Genomic DNA, 20,467 nt, shown 5'->3' with positions numbered 1-20,467 from the left:
GTACAGGCTGTGCTCTTGTTGTACATGCTGTGCTCTTGTTGTACAGGCTGTGTTCTTGTTGTACAGGCTGTGCTCTTGTTGTACATGCTGTGTTCTTGTTGTACAGGCTGTGCTCTTGTTGTACATGCTGTGTTCTTGTTGTACATGCTGTGCTCTTGTTGTACATGCTGTGCTCTTGTTGTACAGGCTGTGCTCTTGTTGTACATGCTGTGTTCTTGTTGTACAGGCTGTGCTCTTGTTGTACATGCTGTGTTCTTGTTGTACATGCTGTGTTCTTGTTGTACAGGCTGTGCTCTTGTTGTACATGCTGTGTTCTTGTTGTACATGCTGTGCTCTTGTTGTACATGCTGTGCTCTTGTTGTACATGCTGTGCTCTTGTTGTACAGGCTGTGCTCTTGTTGTACAGGCTGTGCTCTTGTTGTACATGCTGTGCTCTTTTTACTTTGGATGGGGTAGGTGCAGACGGTGTGTCACTCAGAATAATTCCAGCTGCAGATGGCTTTTCGTTCATCCGTCTAGTCCGTGGGGACAGTGACTGTGCGGGGCGCGTGGAGCTGTTCCAGGGGAATCAGTGGGGGACAGTGTGTGACAAAGGCTGGGACCTGACAGATGCTGACGTGTTGTGCAAGGAGCTGGACTGTGGGCTGGCTGATAAAGCCGTCCGTGGGGCTGCGTTTGGAAGGGGCACCGGAGAGATCTGGCTGAGGCACGTCAACTGTTCGGGCCAAGAGACGAGCCTGACGCAATGTCCCAGGGTCGTCAACGGGAACCCCACCTGCACCCATGATAATGACGCTGGGGTGAAATGTTCAGGTGAGACTGAGTCCCAGGATTATAGCCTGGTACCAGATCAGTTGAAATTGTTTAAACAGATCTGGGGAAGCCATGCTTCAGGAGGTAAAGACACCTAAAATAGTTTTTTGTTGTTGTTATGGGACAGAAAATATTTTATTATTTTTATTTTAGCTTTATTTTACTAGGCAAGTCAGTTAAGAACAAATTCTTATTTTCAATGACGGCCTAGGAACAGTAGGTTAACTGCCTGTTCAGGGGCAGAACGACAGATTTGTACCTTGTCAGCTCGGGGATTCGAACTTGCAACCTTTCGGTTACTAGTCCAACGCTCTAACCACTAGGCTACCCTGCCGACCAGTTCCACGTTGGATGGAATGTAATTAAGTAATACATATTAACAATAGTAATGTTTTAAGAATTGATAATATGCGTGTGATGTGTTTGTACAGTGCTTCCTCAATTTAAAGTTGCATCATACCATGGTGAAGTGTGCGGTATGCGTTACAGTGCTTGCCGTTAATGCTCGTTCAAACCACCAGAGGGCATCTTTGAGCACTTCTACTCCATTTATTAGTAAGGGCTTTTGAAGCTGAGCAGAGATCATCACCATGCCATGCAATTGTGAGTAGAGGTCGACCGATTAATCGGAATGGTCGATAATTAGGGCCGATTTCAAATTTTCATAACAGTCGGTAATTGTCATTTTTGGACACCGATCATGGCCGATTACATTGTACTCCACGAGGAGACTGCGTGGCAGGCTGACTACCTGTTATGCGAGTGTAGCAAGGAGCCAAGGTAAGGTGCTAGCTAGCATTAAACTTATCTTATAAAAACTATCAATCTTAACATAATCACTAGTTAACTACACATGGTTGATGATATTACTAGTTTAACTAGCTTGTCCTGCGTTGCATATAATCGATGCGGTGCCTGTTAATTTATCATTGAATAACAGCCTACTTCGCCAAACAGGTGATTTAACAAGCGCATTCCCGAAAAAAGCACTGTCATTGCACCAATGTGTACCTAACCATAAACATCAATGCTTTCTTAAAATTAATACACAGAAGTATATATTTTTAAACCTGCATATTTAGTTAAAATAAATCCAGGTTAGCAGGCAATATTAAACTAGGGGAATTGTGTCACTTCTATTGCGTTCATTGCACGCAGAGTCAGGGTATATGCAACAGTTTGGGCCGCCTGGCTCGTTGCAAACTAATTTGCCAGAATTTTACGTAACTATGACATAACATTGAAGGTTGTGCAATGTAGCATCGTTCTGGGGAGAACCATCGCACCTCAGCTGGCCAAAGCTCCAGATCTGTTAAGACGGAAACCTCCGACCTCGACTGCCTTGATGACAATGGTATTAAAACTACTGTGTTATTGCGCATCATGTTTAAGTGTGTGGCTGTGACTGTTACTCTGAGATTGTATGTAGTCTAGCAGTTAAGAGCATTGGCATCGCTGCTCTGGCCCCCCAATGGTGGAACAAACTCCCTCACGACGCCAGGACAGCGGAGTCAATCACCACCTTCCGGAGACACCTGAAACCCCACCTCTTTCAGGAATACCTAGGATAGGATAAAGTAATCCTTCTCACCCCCCTTAAAAGATTTAGATGCACTATTGTAAAGTGGCTGTTCCACTGGATGTCTTAAGGTGAACGCACCAATTTGTAAGTCGCTCTGGATAAGAGCGTCTGCTAAATGACTTAAATGTAAATGTAACAGGAATATTTAGACTTATGGATGCCACCCGTTAGATAAAATATGAAACGGTTCCGTATTTCACTGAAAGAATAAACGTTTTGTTTTCCGGAAATGATAGTTTCCGGATTCGACCATATTAATGACCTAAGGCTCGTATTTCTGTGTGTTATTATGTTATAATTAAGTCTATGATTTGATATTTGATAGAGCAGTCTGACTGAGCGGTGGTAGGCAGCAGCAGGCTCGTAAGCATTCATTCAAACAGCACTTTCGTGCGTTTGCCAGCAGCTCTTTGCTGTGCTTCAAGCATTGAGCTGTTTATGACTTCAAGCCTATCAACTCCTGAGATTAGACTGGTGTAAATGATGTGAAATGGCTAGCTAGGTAGCGGGGTGCGGGCTAAAAGCGTTTCAATCGGTGACGTCACTCGCTCTGAGACCTTGAAGTAGTTGTTCCCCTTGCTCTGCAAGGACCGCGGCTTTTGTGGAGCGATGGATAGCGATGCTTCGAGGGTGGCTGTTGTCGATGTGTTCCTGGTTCGAGCCCAGGTCGGGGCGAGGAGCGGGATGGAAGCTATACTGTTACACTGGCAATACTAAAGTGCCTATAAGAACATCCAATAGTCCAAGGTTAATGAAATTCAAATGGTATAGAGGGAAATAGTGCTATAATTCCTATAATAACTACAACCTAAAACTTCTTACCTGGGAATATTGAAGACTCGTGTTAAAAGGAACCAGCAGTTTTCATATGTTCTCATGTTCTGAGCAAGGAACTTAAATGTTAGCTTTTTTACATGGCACATATTGCACTTTTACTTTCATCTCCAACACACAAATTGAACATGTTTCATGATTTATTTGAGGCTAAATTGATTATTGATGTATTATATTAAGTTAAAATAAGTGTTCATTCAGTATTGTTGTAGTTGTCATTATTGCAAAATAAATATAAATCGGCCGATTAATCGGTATCGTCTTTTTTTTTTAAAGTCTTCCAATAATCGGTATCGGCGTTAAAATAATAATCGGTCGACTTTTAATTGTGAGCACACTTCATGATTAAAATGGAATTATATATTTCATTTTTGGTCAATGGGAAGCGAAAGGGGAGAAGATCAAGCAAGCCAAATCCTAACATGGGCAGAATATTGCATGAAATATTTGGATGGTTAAAGGCCGACATTTAGTCGTTTCAATTACATCTGGTTATTTCAATTCAAATGTGACTTGTTCCATTCTACATTCTCTTGTTGATATTTTATTTAGGATTATTTTAGTGGTTTCACAGCGCTGTATGGGTTTGACTGGCAGAAGTTAGAAACTTCAGCACCGCGCAACAAGAAGATGCCCCATCCCTCCAGCTAATTGGGCTACTTTTGCAAAACATGTTGTTCTCTTAGTGAGGGAAATGCTGTAAATCGAGATGCTACAAGATTCTTCTTTCTGTTGTTGTCATCTGTTCGGTAACATAACATAATAATTCATTCATTCATCAGCAGGATAAACCCATTCCTGGCACAAATTGGGGGGTTTTCACACCTATCCCTTTGTAAATGAATGGAGCTGTGAATGTTTCTGTCTGAGAGTCTCTCTCCTCTCGCACTATAGTCCTGCATCCGGACAAAAAGAATCAGCTGGCGGGTAGTTGAGAGAACTTGAGTAATGGCGCAATTACACTTCACGTGGACTGACGATTTTCAAAAAAAAAAGGATACAGTCCATTTACATAAACAAAGAGTGGTTGCTCGTCTATCATGGAGTGGGACAGTTCCCAGCGCAAAACTGCAGATAACACAAGGCCAGCTATTGTGAAAGAATACTTGGGGCTCTTGTTGAATTCCTCTCGCTTCAAAGAGACCAGACGACTCTTTATATGTATTTCACTGCACCCCTCACTCTATTCAAGACCACATTGTCTGCCTCCATATGACGCGTTCATTTAGGAAGGTCATAAAAAAACATGATACTAAGACGATGTATTTCAAAAGAACAGAATAGCATGTTTTGAGTTGTATTTATCTGTGCTTAGTAACCGAGGATATATGGTTGCGTCATCAACTCATTCATTTAGTAGACACCAATCGCGTATATTCAATCAACACACATATTTTACAGTAAGAATTTAATGAAAAATTAATGTAACATTTTAGTTTCTTTTAAAAACATTATAGTGTAACAACAGTTATAGTTAGTCATATTCTACAGTCCAGTTACAGCTTCTTCTGACAAAGTTAAAAAAAAAAAAAAAAAGTGTATTTGTCCAGGTGTGAGCCTTTGTGCACATGGGACAGAGGAAGGACAATTCTTACACTGTTGTTCTAAACTCAATCATCATTATTCAGTTCGTTCAAATATATTTGTGAAGTCATGTGCACAATTTTCAGTTTCTATCTGGTTTTCACCCATTCATCAATTGACGTCATTCATTCAGTGAAACACTGATTCAACCACAAAGACCAGGAGGGGGGAGGTTTCCAAAACCTCGCAAAGAAGATCACCTATTTGGTAGATGGGTAAAAAAAATATCCCCTTAGAGCATGGTGAAGTTATTTAATTACACTTTGGATGGTGTATTAACATACCCAGTCACTACAAAGATACAGGTGTAACTCAGATGCCTGAGAGGAAGGAAACCGCACAAGGATTTCACCAATGAGGCCAGTGGTGAATTTTAAAATAGTTACAGAGTTTAATGGCTTTGATAGGAGGAAACTGAGGATGGATCAACAACATTGTAGTTACTCCACAATACTACATAATTGACAGAATTAAAAAGGAAATCCTGTGTATAGAATAAAAAAACATTTTTTAAAAATGCATCCCGTTTGCAACAAGGGACTGAAGTAATACTGCAAAAAATGTGGCAAAGCAATACATTTTTTGTCCTGAATACAAAATGTTACATTTGGGGCAAATCCAACACAACACATTACTGAGTACCACTCTCCATATTTTTAAGCATAGTGGTAGCTGCACCATGTTATGGGTATGCTTGTATTTGTTAAGTACTGGGGAGTTTCAAGATAAAAAATGTAAAAAAGAAACGGAATGGAGCTAAGCACAAGCAAAATCCTAGAGGAAAACCTGGTTCAGTCTGCTTTCCACCAGACACCGGAAAATGAATTCACCTTTCATCAGGACAATAACCTAAAACACAATGCCAAATCTACACTGAGGTTGCTCATCAAGAAGGCAGTGAATACTCCTGTGGCCGAGTTACAGTTTTGACTTAAATCTACCTCTTAAGGATCCGCCCCCCTTTTTTTCCATTTTCACCTGAAATGACACGCAAATCTAACTGCCTGTAGCTTAGGACCTGAAGCAAGGATACGCATATTATTGATACCATTTGAAAGGAAACACTTTAAAGTTTGTGGAAATGTGAAATTAATGTAGGAGAATATAACACATTAGATCTGGTAAAAGATGAAACAAAGAAAAAAAAAAAAAGTTTTGTATTTTTTGTTGTACCATCTTTGAAATGCAAAAGAAAGGCCATAATGTATTATTCCAGCCCAGGTGCAATTTAGAGTTTGGCCACTAGATGGCAGCAGTGTATGCACACCGTTTTAGACTGATCCAATTAACCATTACATTTCTGTTCAAAATGTTGTATCAAGACTACCCAAATGTACCTGATTGGTTTATTAATAACTTTTCAAGTTCATAATTGTGAACTCTCCTCAAACAATAGCATGGTATTATTTCACTGTAATAGCTACTGTAAATTGGACAGTGCAGTTGAATTAACAACAATTTAAGCTTTCTGCCAATATCAGATATGTCTATGTCCTGGGAAATTTTCGTGTTACTTACAACCTCAGGCTAATGTGATTAGCATATGTTAGCTCAACCGTCCAGTGGGGGACCCACCAATCCTGTAGAGTTTTTAAATCTATGGCAAGACGTGAAAATGGTTGTCTAGCAATGATCAACAACCAATTTGACAGAGATTGAATAATTTTCAAACGAATAATGGGCGAATGTTGCACAATCCAGTTGTAGAATGTTCTTCGAGTACTACCCAGAAAGACCTCACAGCTGTAATCTCTGCCAAAGCTGATTCTAACATGTATTGACTCAGGGGTGTGAAAATCTCATGTAAATGAGATTTCAGTATTTCATTGTCAATAAATAGGCAACATTTTCTAAAAACATTTTTAATTATGGGGTATTGTGTGTAGATTGGTGAGAAAAAAGGATCCATTGAATCCATTTTGAATTCAGGCTGTAACATAACAAAATGTGGAATAAGTCAAGGGGTCTGAATACTTTCTGAATACTTTTTCTGTCTCCCTGACAGGTACACTGTTGATGCCCACCCTGTCCCTGCTCTCCCCTCACACCGTCTTATCTCCCGGGGAGGCAGTTCGCTTCAGCTGTACTGTGCTACTGGGCCACCACCTGAATGACTTCCACCTGTATAAGAGAGGCATAGCCACCCCGTTGAGGACTCAGCAGGTGGCCTTTGCCCAGTCCAGGGTGGAGTTTACTCCGTCAAACCAGAAGACTCAACAGGGCAGCTATAGCTGTCTGTACAGGATCAAGGGTATCCCTCCCTCCTCCTCCATGCTTAGCTCTCCACCCAGCAACTCTATCAACATCACTGTGGGTGAGTCATCTAGGGCCTGTTCAGTTAGAGGAAGATGGAAGGGATCTGCTCCAATGGAAGAGGAAAAAGGGATTTACTATAGTATGCTTTAAAGTTCATTAGGGCACAATGTAGAGAAATGTTTTTGACACATAAAAAGGGACAACTTTTAAAAGATGTTTATTGGACGAGTTCAGGACAGGTAGTACTGCCTCGTTTCACTCTGTTCTCCCTACTGAACTTATCTTTTATCATTTTGGTTTTGTCATGAGATCCTGACATCTTTTCCAGTAACAAAGAAGAAAAAGACTGACTTTGTTTTTTGCCATTTTGATCTGTCCTGAAACGCAATGACGGGTCAAATTGATCCAAAACCCCCTGTCTCCCTCCCATCTCGTCAGTGGAGCTGCTCACCCCTCGGCACTGGTACAACACGTCCACCGAGGCTCCCACAGGCTTTGTCATCAAAGGCCACAGCTTCAACATCACCTGCTTCACTGAGAAGCAGTATCCTGGAGGTAGCTTAATTGATTGATACATTAATTGATTAGATTTATTTTAAAAAATATATATTTTTATAATAATACTAATTGGTCTGGTTTATTTTGACATTAAGCCTAGTTCTGGACTAAATAGCCATTTCAATGGAGATTCTCCAATAAGAAAGCTTTTTAGTCTAGTGCTAAGCTGTCTCAGGAAAACCGTCCCATATAGGCAAGAACAAGCAGTACATACAGTGCCTTGCGAAAGTATTCGGCCCCCTTGAACTTTGCGACCTTTTGCCACATTTCAGGCTTCAAACATAAAGATATAAAACTGTATTTTTTTGTGAAGAATCAACAACAAGTGGGACACAATCATGAAGTGGAACGACATTTATTGGATATTTCAAACTTTTTTAACAAATCAAAAACTGAAAAATTGGGCGTGCAAAATTATTCAGCCCCCTTAAGTTAATACTTTGTAGCGCCACCTTTTGCTGCGATTACAGCTGTAAGTCGCTTGGGGTATGTCTATCAGTTTTGCACATCGAGAGACTGAATTTTTTCCCCATTCCTCCTTGCAAAACAGCTCGAGCTCAGTGAGGTTGGATGGAGAGCATTTGTGAACAGCAATTTTCAGTTCTTTCCACAGATTCTCGATTGGATTCAGGTCTGACTTTGACTTGGCCATTCTAACACCTGGATATGTTTATTTTTTAACCATTCCATTGTAGATTTTGCTTTATGTTTTGGATCATTGTCTTGTTGGAAGACAAATCTCCGTCCCAGTCTCAGGTCTTTTGCAGACTCCATCAGGTTTTCTTCCAAAATGGTCCTGTATTTGGCTCTATCCATCTTCCCATCAATTGTAACCATCTTCCCTGTCCTTGCTGAAGAAAAGCAGGTCCAAACCATGATGCTGCCACCACCATGTTTGACAGTGGGGATGGTGTGTTCAGGGTGATGAGCTGTGTTGCTTTTACGCCAAACATAACGTTTTGCATTGTTGCCAAAAAGTTCAATTTTGGTTTCATCTGACCAGAGCACCTTCTTCCACATGTTTGGTGTGTCTCCCAGGTGGCTTGTGGCAAACTTTAAACAACACTTTTTATGGATATCTTTAAGAAATGGCTTTCTTCTTGCCACTCTTCCATAAAGGCCAGATTTGTGCAATATACGACTGATTGTTGTCCTATGGACAGAGTCTCCCACCTCAGCTGTAGATCTCTGCAGTTCATCCAGAGTGATCATGGGCCTCTTGGCTGCATCTCTGATCAATCTTCTCCTTGTATGAGCTGAAAGTTTAGAGGGACGGCCAGGTCTTGGTAGATTTGCAGTGGTCTGATACTCCTTCCATTTCAATATTATCGCTTGCACAGTGCTCCTTGGGATGTTTAAAGCTTGGGAAATCTTTTTGTATCCAAATCCGGCTTTAAACTTCACAACAGTATCTCGGACCTGCTTGGTGTGTTCCTTGTTCTTCATGATGCTCTCTGCGCTTTTAACAGACCTCTGAGACTATCACAGTGCAGGTGCATTTATACGGAGACTTGATTACACACAGGTGGATTGTATTTATCATCATTAGTCATTTAGGTCAACATTGGATCATTCTGAGATCCTCACTGAATTTCTGGAGAGTTTGCTGCACTGAAAGTAAAGGGGCTGAATAATTTTGCACGCCCAATTTTTCAGTTTTTGATTTGTTAAAAAAGTTTGAAATATCCAATAAATGTCGTTCCACTTCATGATTGTGTCCCACTTGTTGTTGATTCTTCACAAAAAAATACAGTTTTATATCTTTATGTTTGAAGCCTGAAATGTGGCAAAAGGTCGCAAAGTTCAAGGGGGCCGAATACTTTCGCAAGGCACTGTAGCTACATTTACAAAAACTATCCAGGATAACACAATTGTTTTATTTCCTTATTGAGGTTCCTTCCAGCTGCGTCTGATCCGTTCCAACGACACGGTACGCCAGTCGCTGCCCGCCCTCACTCCCGCTGTCACCTTCAGCTTCTCAAACGCACAGCTCTCCAACGAGGGCTACTATTACTGCCTCTATATGGTCCAGCTTGACGGGAGAATCTTCGTGTCCCGGGAGAGCCAACCGCTTCATGTCTCCATCAGAGGTGAGGGCAGGCCAGTCAGCAACTACGGCAGGGATGAAGCCCTTGGATTAACTTCCCCCAAAATAGTAAAATAGAAATAGAATAGTAGAATAGAAAATATGCAATTTCAAAATGTTGTTGTACATTTGCAGTTTTTTGTTTCCATTGATCATCCTTGAGATGTGTTTGTTTGAGATATTCGTGTTTGTTTGTGTCCACACACCTTAAGACCTGGAAGTTATTGACCGTAATATAAAACATTTCTCACTTCTCATATTGTCTGTCCATCTGTGTTGCATCCTCCCTCATCAGACCCAGACCCAGTGTTGAGCCTTATGGTGATCAGCTGGCTAGCTTCTGCTCTGGCCTTCCTCGTGGCTCTCGTCGTCGTCGTCATCATCATCATCATCGTTGCCAGAGTCGAGCTCTGCAAGAAACAGGAGAACCCCTTGGCGCTAGAGCTAGAGACCAGAACCTGTGAGTCCTTGTATCGTCTCACTCCTAGCTTTTATCCTGGAATCCAGGTTTGGGTCAGTTCCATTTCAATTCCAGTCAAATCAGAAAGTAAACCCAATTCCATATTTTCCTCTTTGAAAATAATTTGACTTAAACTCTGCTGGAATCCTAACGGATAGAAACACTGGTGAAACTGGGCTTAGCAGTTTGGATTCTTGGCTATCTTTGCTTACCACGGTCAAGTTAATTTAGAAGAATCATCCTGTATAACCACTAACAGACTGACGCATCTATTTATACATGTCTGATTTGACCAACAGGTGTGGACAACACGTACGTTGCCTTGGATGATGAGCTGGGCAGATGTATTGGATAAAGAGAAGGACCATGTGTTTGTGAGAGAACCATCAAGATGGAACCCACAATGCAGACATTCCTGAGCTTGACAATCTTCCTCAGGGATGGGTCACAGACAGAGATAGTGACACAAGACGAGTACCAAAGCACTACGTAGGAGCCATACACACGACATCTACTAGAACCTGGTAGAATCCTGCATTAGAACATGACAACAATACTTGTAGGTAGATATGTTAAGCCATCATACATATACCAGGCACACTGTAATGAACACTACAATCAACTAACTATAAAAGGACAATGACTACAATGACCCTATGGGACACTTTGGCTTTTCTAGGCCAGTTCTCATGACAAAAAAATCAGGTACAACTGACGAGACTGGACATGAATTCGACTGAGCACTAAGTTCCAAAGCCAATGATTTTAATTGTTAAATGATGGTTGAATAAGACTGACGGTCAGTTAAACTTTTTCACTGTTGACGTCAACAAGGGAACAGCGGACACTTGTTGGACTGAAGATTGATTCTAGCTGATGTCCATCTCCACTAGAGACTGACTAGCTGATGTCCATCTCTAGTAGACTGACTAGCTGATGTCCATCTCCACTAGAGGACTGACTAGCTGATGTCCATCTCCACTAGAGGACTGACTAGCTGATGTCCATCTCCACTAGAGACTGACTAGCTGATGTCCATCTCTAGTAGACTGACTAGCTGATGTCCATCTCTAGTAGACTGACTAGCTGATGTCCATCTCCACTAGAGAATGACTAGCTGATGTCCATCTCTAGTAGACTGACTAGCTGATGTCCATCTCTAGTAGACTGGCTAGCTGATGTCCATCTCTAGTAGACTGACTAGCTGATGTCCATCTCCACTAGAGACTGACTAGCTGATGTCCATCTCTAGTAGACTGACTAGCTGATGTCCATCTCCACTAGAGACTGACTAGCTGATGTCCATCTCTAGTAGACTGACTAGCTGATGTCCATCTCTAGTAGACTGGCTAGCTGATGTCCATCTCTAGTAGACTGGCTAGCTGATGTCCATCTCCACTAGAGACTGACTAGCTGATGTCCATCTCTAGTAGACTGACTAGCTGATGTCCATCTCCACTAGAGGACTGACTAGCTGATGTCCATCTCCACTAGAGACTGACTAGCTGATGTCCATCTCTAGTAGACTGACTAGCTGATGTCCATCTCTAGTAGACTGGCTAGCTGATGTCCATCTCCACTAGAGACTGACTAGCTGATGTCCATCTCTAGTAGACAGGCTAGCTGATGTCCATCTCCACTAGAGACTGACTAGCTGATGTCCATCTCTATTAGACTGGCTAGCTGATGTCCATCTCTAGTAGACTGACTAGCTGATGTCCATCTCTAGTAGACTGGCTAGCTGATGTCCATCTCCACTAGAGACTGACTAGCTGATGTCCATCTCTAGTAGACTGGCTAGCTGATGTCCATCTCTAGTAGACTGACTAGCTGATGTCCATCTCCACTAGAGATTGGCTAGCTGATGTCCATCTCTAGTAGACTGACTAGCTGATGTCCATCTCTAGTAGACTGGCTAGCTGATGTCCATCTCTAGTAGACTGACTAGCTGATGTCCATCTCCACTAGAGACTGGCTAGCTGATGTCCATCTCCACTAGAGACTGGCTAGCTGATGTCCATCTCTAGTAGACTGACTAGCTGATGTCCATCTCCACTAGAGACTGACTAGCTGATGTCCATCTCTAGTAGACTGACTAGCTGATGTCCATCTCTAGTAGACTGGCTAGCTGATGTCCATCTCCACTAGAGACTGACTAGCTGATGTCCATCTCTAGTAGACTGACTAGCTGATGTCCATCTCCACTAGAGACTGGCTAGCTGATGTCCATCTCTAGTAGACTGACTAGCTGATGTCCATCTCTAGTAGACTGGCTAGCTGATGTCCATCTCTAGTAGACTGACTAGCTGATGTCCATCTCCACTAGAGACTGACTAGCTGATGTCCATCTCTAGTAGACTGACTAGCTGATGTCCATCTCTAGTAGACTGGCTAGCTGATGTCCATCTCCACTAGAGACTGACTAGCTGATGTCCATCTCTAGTAGACTGACTAGCTGATGTCCATCTCTAGTAGACTGACTAGCTGATGTCCATCTCTAGTAGACTGACTAGCTGATGTCCATCTCTAGTAGACTGGCTAGCTGATGTCCATCTCCACTAGAGACTGACTAGCTGATGTCCATCTCTAGTAGACTGACTAGCTGATGTCCATCTCCACTAGAGACTGGCTAGCTGATGTCCATCTCTAGTAGACTGACTAGCTGATGTCCATCTCTAGTAGACTGGCTAGCTGATGTCCATCTCTAGTAGACTGACTAGCTGATGTCCATCTCCACTAGAGACTGACTAGCTGATGTCCATCTCTAGTAGACTGACTAGCTGATGTCCATCTCTAGTAGACTGACTAGCTGATGTCCATCTCTAGTAGACTGGCTAGCTGATGTCCATCTCTAGTAGACTGACTAGCTGATGTCCATCTCCACTAGAGACTGACTAGCTGATGTCCATCTCTAGTAGACTGACTAGCTGATGTCCATCTCTAGTAGACTGACTAGCTGATGTCCATCTCTAGTAGACTGACTAGCTGATGTCCATCTCTAGTAGACTGGCTAGCTGATGTCCATCTCCACTAGAGACTGACTAGCTGATGTCCATCTCTAGTAGACTGACTAGCTGATGTCCATCTCCACTAGAGACTGACTAGCTGATGTCCATCTCCACTAGAGACTGACTAGCTGATGTCCATCTCTAGTAGAGACTGACTAGCTGATGTCCATCTCCACTAGAGACTGACTAGCTGATGTCCATATCTAGTAGACTGACTAGCTGATGTCCATCTCCACTAGAGACTGACTAGCTGATGTCCATCTCTAGTAGACTGACTAGCTGATGTCCATCTCCACTAGAGACTGACTAGCTGATGTCCATCTCCACTAGAGACTGACTAGCTGATGTCCATCTCTAGTAGACTGACTAGCCGATGTCCATCTTTAGTAGATAAAGTTTGCCCTTTAGTATCTAGTATCTATGGGTGTCAGGGTTTTATATTTCACTCAGTTACCACATTCGCCGCTATCACTAAGTTCTGTTCACCGTATGTTGCTGGGAATAAATAAAAAATATTTATATTCTGTGATCACATTTTATTCTCTACTAACCTGTATTCAATCATTTTAAAGAAAGAAATGACAGAAATTCTGTTTGATACAGAAACATTTATTTTAAAGTTGGGAGATTCATAGGAATGACTCAAAATGGCTGGATACAAAATATATGAACAGTTACTGTCTCGCTGAAAAGTATTTACTTGTAGACCGCATCCTATTTATTCCCACTACAAAAGTAGTGCACTATATAGGGAATAGGGTGCCATATGGGACGCGGCCTGTGCTCAATAAACATTCTTGTGTGACCAAAGTGATCTCTGATAAAAAACAGACAAGTGTATGGTAACGTCAAAGTGAGTATTACAAATGATACTGCAGGTGTAGAAACATGTACTTGTGACGTCACCATAAGACAATTAACAGAACCACCTCCCACACTGAACATTTGAATGACAATACACCTGTCACAGCAATTGCATTTGTATAATAGTACGAATGGAACCATTAACAGGTCAAAATGATAAGGCACTTCATTTTCAACTTTAATGCCATTTAGAACCTTGGAATTTAGAACTTTAATGCCATTTAGAACCTTGGAATTTGGAAATAACAATTGATTTTCATGTTCATGAAGAAAGCTTAACTTGTGTTTTTGATTCAATTAGACCATGCCCATTTCAAGCTTATCTTCCAAATAAATACAGTTTTTCACAACAGTTAGGCAAGAGTCATTGTTGCTGATGTGTAGTATACCCCCCCCCAGGATGCAGAGAGAATACTGCGTATGGCTGACTAAGCCAGACTATACAACTAGATAGCACATTGTGTCAGGACATTTACACAAATAGCCATTACCAAATCATAATACACTACATGACCAAAAGTATGTGGACACCTGTTTGTCGAACATCTCTTTCCAATATCATGGATATTAATATGGAGTTGGTCCTCCCTTTGCTGCTATAACAGCCTCCACTCTTCTGGGAAGGCTTTCCACAAGATGTTGGAACATTACTGCAGGGACTTGCTTCCATTCAGCCACAAGGATTAGTGAGGTTGGGCGATTAGGCCTTGCTCGCAGTCGGCGTCATCCCAAAGGTGTTCGATGTGGTTGAGGTCAGGGCTCTGTGTAGGCCAGTCAAGTTCTTCCACACCGATGTCGACAAACCATTTCTGTATGGACCTCGCTTGGTGCACAGGGGCATTGTCATGTTGAAACAGGTAAGGGCCTTCCCCAAACTGTTGCCACAAAGTTGGAGACACAGAATGATCTAGAATATCATTGTATGCTGTAGCGTTAAGATTTCCCCTCACTGGAATTAAGGGGCCTAGAACCATGAAAAACAGCCCCTGACAATTATTCATCCACCAAACTTTACAGTTGGCACTATGCATTGTGGCAGGTAGCGATCTGGCATCTGCCAAACCCAGATGGTGAAGTGTGATTCATCACTTCAGAGAACTGATTTCCACTGCTTCAGTCCAATGGCCGCGAGCTTTATACTTGTGTGTGGCTGCTCGGCCATGGAAACTAATTTCATGAAGCTCCTGACGAACAGTTCTTGTGCTGACGTTGCTTCCAGAGGCAGTTTGGAACTCGATAGTGAGTGTTGCAACCGAGGACAGATGATTTTTACACTCTAGGCGCTTCAGCACTCAGGTCCTGTTCTGTGAGCTTGTGTAGCCTAACACTTTGTGGCTGAGCCGTTGTTGCTCCTAGACGTTTCCACTTCACAATAACAGCACTTACTGGGGCAGCACTAGCAGGGCAAAAATTTCAGGAACTGATGTTGAAAGTGGCCATTCTACTGTTTGTCTATGGAGATTGCATGGCTGTGTGCTCAATTTTATACCCGTCAGCAACAAATAGCCTAATACAACAATTTGAAGGGGTGACCACATACTTTTGTGTATATAGTGTATTTCTGATTTGATACTAACACACATATATATATATATATATATATATAATGTGGTAGATGTATTTACTATGAGCTGTGGACACTACATTTTTTGGGAGATGATGAAGATAGTGATGACACTTTCTCACAGTACTATTACCCATAGTAGAAGCACCCTGTTTTGGTAACATAGTTGTATGATAACAGAATACTATACATCATCTACATAGTAGAAGCACCCTGTTTTGGTAACATAGTTGTATGATAACAGAATACTATACATCATCTAGTAACTAAATACAAGTCTGGACGGGAGGAAATGTTCTGGCTTTCCTTTGGCAGAATCCAATGTCAGTCACCTTTTTATATAAACCACAAGCACAAAGAATGACAGGCATGGGATTTCCATAATTCATCTGTCAAAATATGAACACAGGGACGTATTCATTCACACTGTAGCAAAACGTTTTAAAAACGTTGTCCAACAGAAAATTTGCTATTCTATTATTGGACAAGTAAAATAAAAATAAATGTTTCACTTCCATTTTGGACTGTTTTCTTTAAAATGTTCTGCCTAATGAACTTATCCCATATTTTGTAAAAATGTGATCATTGGATTCTGTTAAAGGGGCTACTCTCTACGGACTCCATGTTGATAAATATGAAGTAGAGGAACCCGGCTACGATCAGGAAGACCAGAAACTGGATCCAGAGAGGGACCAGTCTCCCAGAACTCTCTGTTTTTTCCTCCTTTACAACGACACCTCCAGACTTCACCACAGGCGTTGGTTTGGAGTAGGATGAGTATGATGGTGTGTTGTAGACATGGGGCCTGAAAACAGGGGGGGGGGGGGAATTGGGGTTAGTCTCACATGACTATATTCAGGTATGTGATCAGAACATAGAAAAGCAGGCTCTTAGCTAGGGTCAGTTTCCATATACACTGAGTATACCAAACATTATGTACAACTTCTTAATATTAGGTTACTTCTCCCTTCAGAACAGCCTCAATTTGTCGGGGACATGGACTCTACAAGGTGTCAAAAGCTTTCCACCAGGATGCTGGTCCATGTTGACTGCAGTGGAGGCTGCTGAGGGGAGGACGGCTCATAATAATGGCTGGAACGGAAACCATGTGTTTGATGTATTTGATATCATTCCACTTATTCTGCTCCAGCCATTACCGCGAGCCCGTCCTCCCCGATTAAGGTGCTAACAACCTCCTGTGGTTGACTGCAATGCTTCCTCACAGTTGTGTCAAGTTGGCTGGATGTCCTTTGGGTTGGTGGACCATTCTTGATACACACAGGAAACTGTTGAGTGTGGAATAACAACCACAGCGTTGCAGTCCTGATAAACCGGTGCATTTGGCACCTACTATCAAAACCCGTTCAAGGGCACTTTAATCTTTTGTGTTGACCATTCACCCTCTGAATGATACACAATCCATGTCTCATTTAATCTCAATGCTTAAAAATCCTTCTTTAACCCGTCTCCTCCCCTTCATCTACACTGATTGAAGTGGATTTAACAGGGGACATCAATAAAGGATGATAGACTGACTAGGTGAATGCTGTCATTGGAAAGAGTGTTCTTAATGTTTTGCTCAGTGTATATACAGAGCCTTCTAGAAAGTATTCACACCCCTTGACTTTCCCCATATTTTGTTGTGTTACAGCCTGAATTTAAAATGGATTCCATTGAGATGTGTCACTGGCCTACACACAATACCACATGTGAGGGTGGAATGTTTTTTAAATATTTTTTTGTACAAATAATAAAGGAAAAGCTGAAATATCTTTAGTCAATAAGTATTCAAGCCTAAATCAGTTCAGGAGTAAAAATGTGCTTAACAAGTCACATAAGCTGCATGGACTTACTATGTGCAGTAAGTGTTGAACATGATTTTTGAATGACTACCTCATCTCTGTACCCCACACATACAGATAATTGTAAGGTCCCTCAGTCGAGAAGTGAATTTCAAAACACAGATTCAACCACAAAGACCAGGGAGGTTTTCCAATGCCTCACAGAGAAGGACACCTATTGCTAGATGGGTATAAATAAATAATTAAAAAAAATAAAAAAGACATTGAATATCCTCTTTGAGCATGGTGAAGTTATTTATTACACTTTGGATGTTGTATCAATACACCCAGTCACTACAAAGATACAGGTGTCCTTCCTAACTCAGTTGCCGGAGAGGAAGGAAACCGCAAAGGGATTTAACCATTAGACCAATGGTGACTTTAAAACAGAGTTTACTGGCTGTGATAGGAGAAAACTGAGGATAGAGCAACAATACTAACCTAATTCACTGTGAAAAGAAGGAAGCCTGTACAGAATAGAAAACTTTCCAAAACACATTGAGTACCATTCTCCATATTTTCAAGCATAGTGGTGGCTGCATCATATTATAGGTATAGGTATGGTTGTAATCGTTAAGGATGGGGGAGTTAAAATAATAATAATTATGTTTACTGAATGGAGCTAAGTACAGGCAAAACTAGAGGAAAACCTGGTTTCAGTTTGCTATCCACTGGGAGACTAATTCACCTTTTAGCAAGACAACCTGAATCAAGGCTAAATCTACACTGGAGTTGCTTACCAAGAAGAAAGTGAATATTCCTGAGTGGCCAAGTTACAGTTGACTTAAATCTGCTTAAAATCTATGGCAAGACTTAAATGGTTGCCTAGCAATGATCAACAACTAATTTGACAGAGCTTAAAGAATTTTGAAAAGAATAATGGGAAAACATTGTACAATCAAGGTGTGCAAAGAGCTTAAGACTTACCCAGAAAGACTCACAGCTGTAATCGTTGCTACAGGTGATTCTAACATGTGTTGACTCAGGGGTGTGAATACTTATGTAAATGAGATTTCTGTATTTAATTCAATACATATGCAAAAATGGCTCAAAATGTGTTTACACTTTGTCATTATGGGGTATTGTGTGTAGATGGGTGAGGAAAAAAAACTCATATTTAATCCATTTTGAATTCCGGCTGAATTCAACAATGTGGAATAAGTCGAGGGGTACGAATACCTTCTGAAGGCACGGAATATGAATGGAGGATAAATGTCAGAACAGTAGGAATCACATCCCTGAACATTAGCATTGTTTTAGTATCTGTTTGTCAAGTATTGACAAGTATTGTCAACTCATATGGTTCTTGTCGGCATGACAACGAGGACTTGGCAAGACAGCATTAAAAAAAAAACAGATCTGGGACCAAGCTAATGAAAACATTATTATACATAAACAATTTGAAATCTTTCAAAACAAGAGACTCACTCATCAACGTATTGCCTTCCTCTGCTGTACTCTGGTCTTGATCTCGAATAGAGTTTTCTGCAAAGGAGAGAGAAACAAGGGGATTCGTTTTTTATTGGTCCACTTTAAAATCAACTGACCATTAAAAAAAAAACACTGGATAACAAAGAAATCTGTAAACAAACGTACTCATCCACAAAGTCCATCTCACTATACTCTGGTCTTGACCTCATGTAGGGTTTTCCATCTCCTGAAGGCCCTTCGCTTATAACCTAGAAATATGAGAAACAGAAGAATATTGATGGTTTGATTTTCCAACTATAAAATGTGTTTATTTTTCATTTAACTAGTCAAGTCAGTTAAGAACAAATTCATATTTACAATGTAGAAGCAACTATGAACTAATGAATCAACCCAAGGTTGGATACTTACTGGTGTCCGATAGGTAACGTAAGTGACTTCTTCCTCTGAAATGAAGAAAGAAAAACTGTCTCTGTGCCCTTGAGCAAGGCACTTAACCCTCATTGCTCCTGTAAGTCACTGGATAAAAGCCTCTGCTAAACGACAAAAAATATCATTCCTGATTTCCACTTAGCTCAGTCTAAAGATAGTATATGTATGCATAATGTAGCATTGTGTTATCATGCATGAATAACTTACGCTCTTCTCTGTAGAAGGTTTTGTCTGAGGATGGTTTTGTGACTTTCTTGTCTTTGGCCATGGCCTCTTTTAGCTTCTTTTCATACAGGGGTCTTGTAGTGTCTCCAAAAATGCAGAAATGTTAGACGTGGCTCAGTAATGCAATGAAACCATTGCTACATGACTATTATAATATCCTCAATACATTTGAGACTGTCTGGTCATAAACAGAACGTTAGTCTATTTATTAGGCAGGCCTACTCAGTAGGCTAGGAATTATTAGCTACAGTAGCTAGCTAAAACATTATTCAGCTATGGGCTGGGTAAGCTTAGCTAGCTATCGTTAACGTTAAAAAATGAAAGCATGACTTACCAACGATAGGCCCGTGCTTAATTCCATACTCGTCCAACAGTTCCCTGATTTCTTGGTCAGACTTACTTTTCAGTGTGGCCATACTGTCGCCTATATATTTTGCTCTTTGATTGCAACGGAAAATTACTCGTGTTGACTGGCTACATTAACTACAGTTTAATTTGCAAAAATCAACAATGTTCTGGCACCACCCACTTCCACACATTGCTACCATAGAAATATTATGAATAGAACGGACTTGGACCCTCTAACCACAAAGTTTCTAAAAACCCAGAGGGGTAACATCGCGAGACTTCCGGGGAACGCTTATGAAAATGGAAACAAACAGTTTTTCATTTTCGTCAAACGAGATTTTAATCGAAGGAGTGCGTTTGAATTGACGGTTGGCACATGCGCAGTTCGGTGCGAGACGACGGTTAAACCCGACGACGTGTTTCTAAGGCATGAGATTAGCTAGCTAACATCGGCTACAAGTGTTACCGGGGATTTATATTTGGATAAGATAAGAATGTAAATCTATTTTTTTAAGAAATAGAAAAAATCTATTTGGATAAGCAGTTTTGGCCCCTTCATACTGTACTGTCTTTGGTACTACCCT

The 20,467-nt window shown here is 41.2% G+C and overlaps 2 protein-coding genes across 2 annotated transcripts; one reads left to right on the top strand and one right to left on the bottom strand.

The window, feature by feature from the left end:
• Positions 1-306: 306 nt before the first annotated feature.
• LOC115132875 (uncharacterized) lies at positions 307-11,050 on the top strand. The gene is made up of 6 exons (XM_029665614.2): positions 307-813; positions 6,819-7,127; positions 7,508-7,624; positions 9,520-9,717; positions 10,009-10,173; positions 10,473-11,050. Exons 1-6 carry the CDS (start codon positions 345-347, stop codon positions 10,526-10,528), a joined length of 1,314 nt encoding a protein of 437 aa, XP_029521474.2. The 5' UTR covers positions 307-344; the 3' UTR covers positions 10,529-11,050.
• A 2,719-nt stretch (positions 11,051-13,769) lies between these two features.
• Positions 13,770-20,165, bottom strand: LOC115132553 (emerin-like). Its single transcript, XM_029665302.2, has 6 exons — positions 19,870-20,165; positions 19,518-19,619; positions 19,290-19,324; positions 19,047-19,129; positions 18,879-18,935; positions 13,770-16,414 (listed from the first exon to the last, which is right to left on the bottom strand). The coding sequence occupies exons 1-6, from the start codon at positions 19,949-19,951 to the stop codon at positions 16,192-16,194; spliced, it is 582 nt and encodes a 193-aa protein (XP_029521162.1). The 5' UTR covers positions 19,952-20,165; the 3' UTR covers positions 13,770-16,191.
• Between the last annotated feature and the right edge of the window lie 302 nt (positions 20,166-20,467).

Source organism: Oncorhynchus nerka, linkage group LG7 (genome assembly GCF_034236695.1).
Source record: "Oncorhynchus nerka isolate Pitt River linkage group LG7, Oner_Uvic_2.0, whole genome shotgun sequence".
Taxonomy (NCBI): domain Eukaryota; kingdom Metazoa; phylum Chordata; class Actinopteri; order Salmoniformes; family Salmonidae; genus Oncorhynchus; species Oncorhynchus nerka.
Note: the sequence above shows the minus strand (reverse complement) of the source record. Positions and strands in the feature narration are given on the sequence as shown.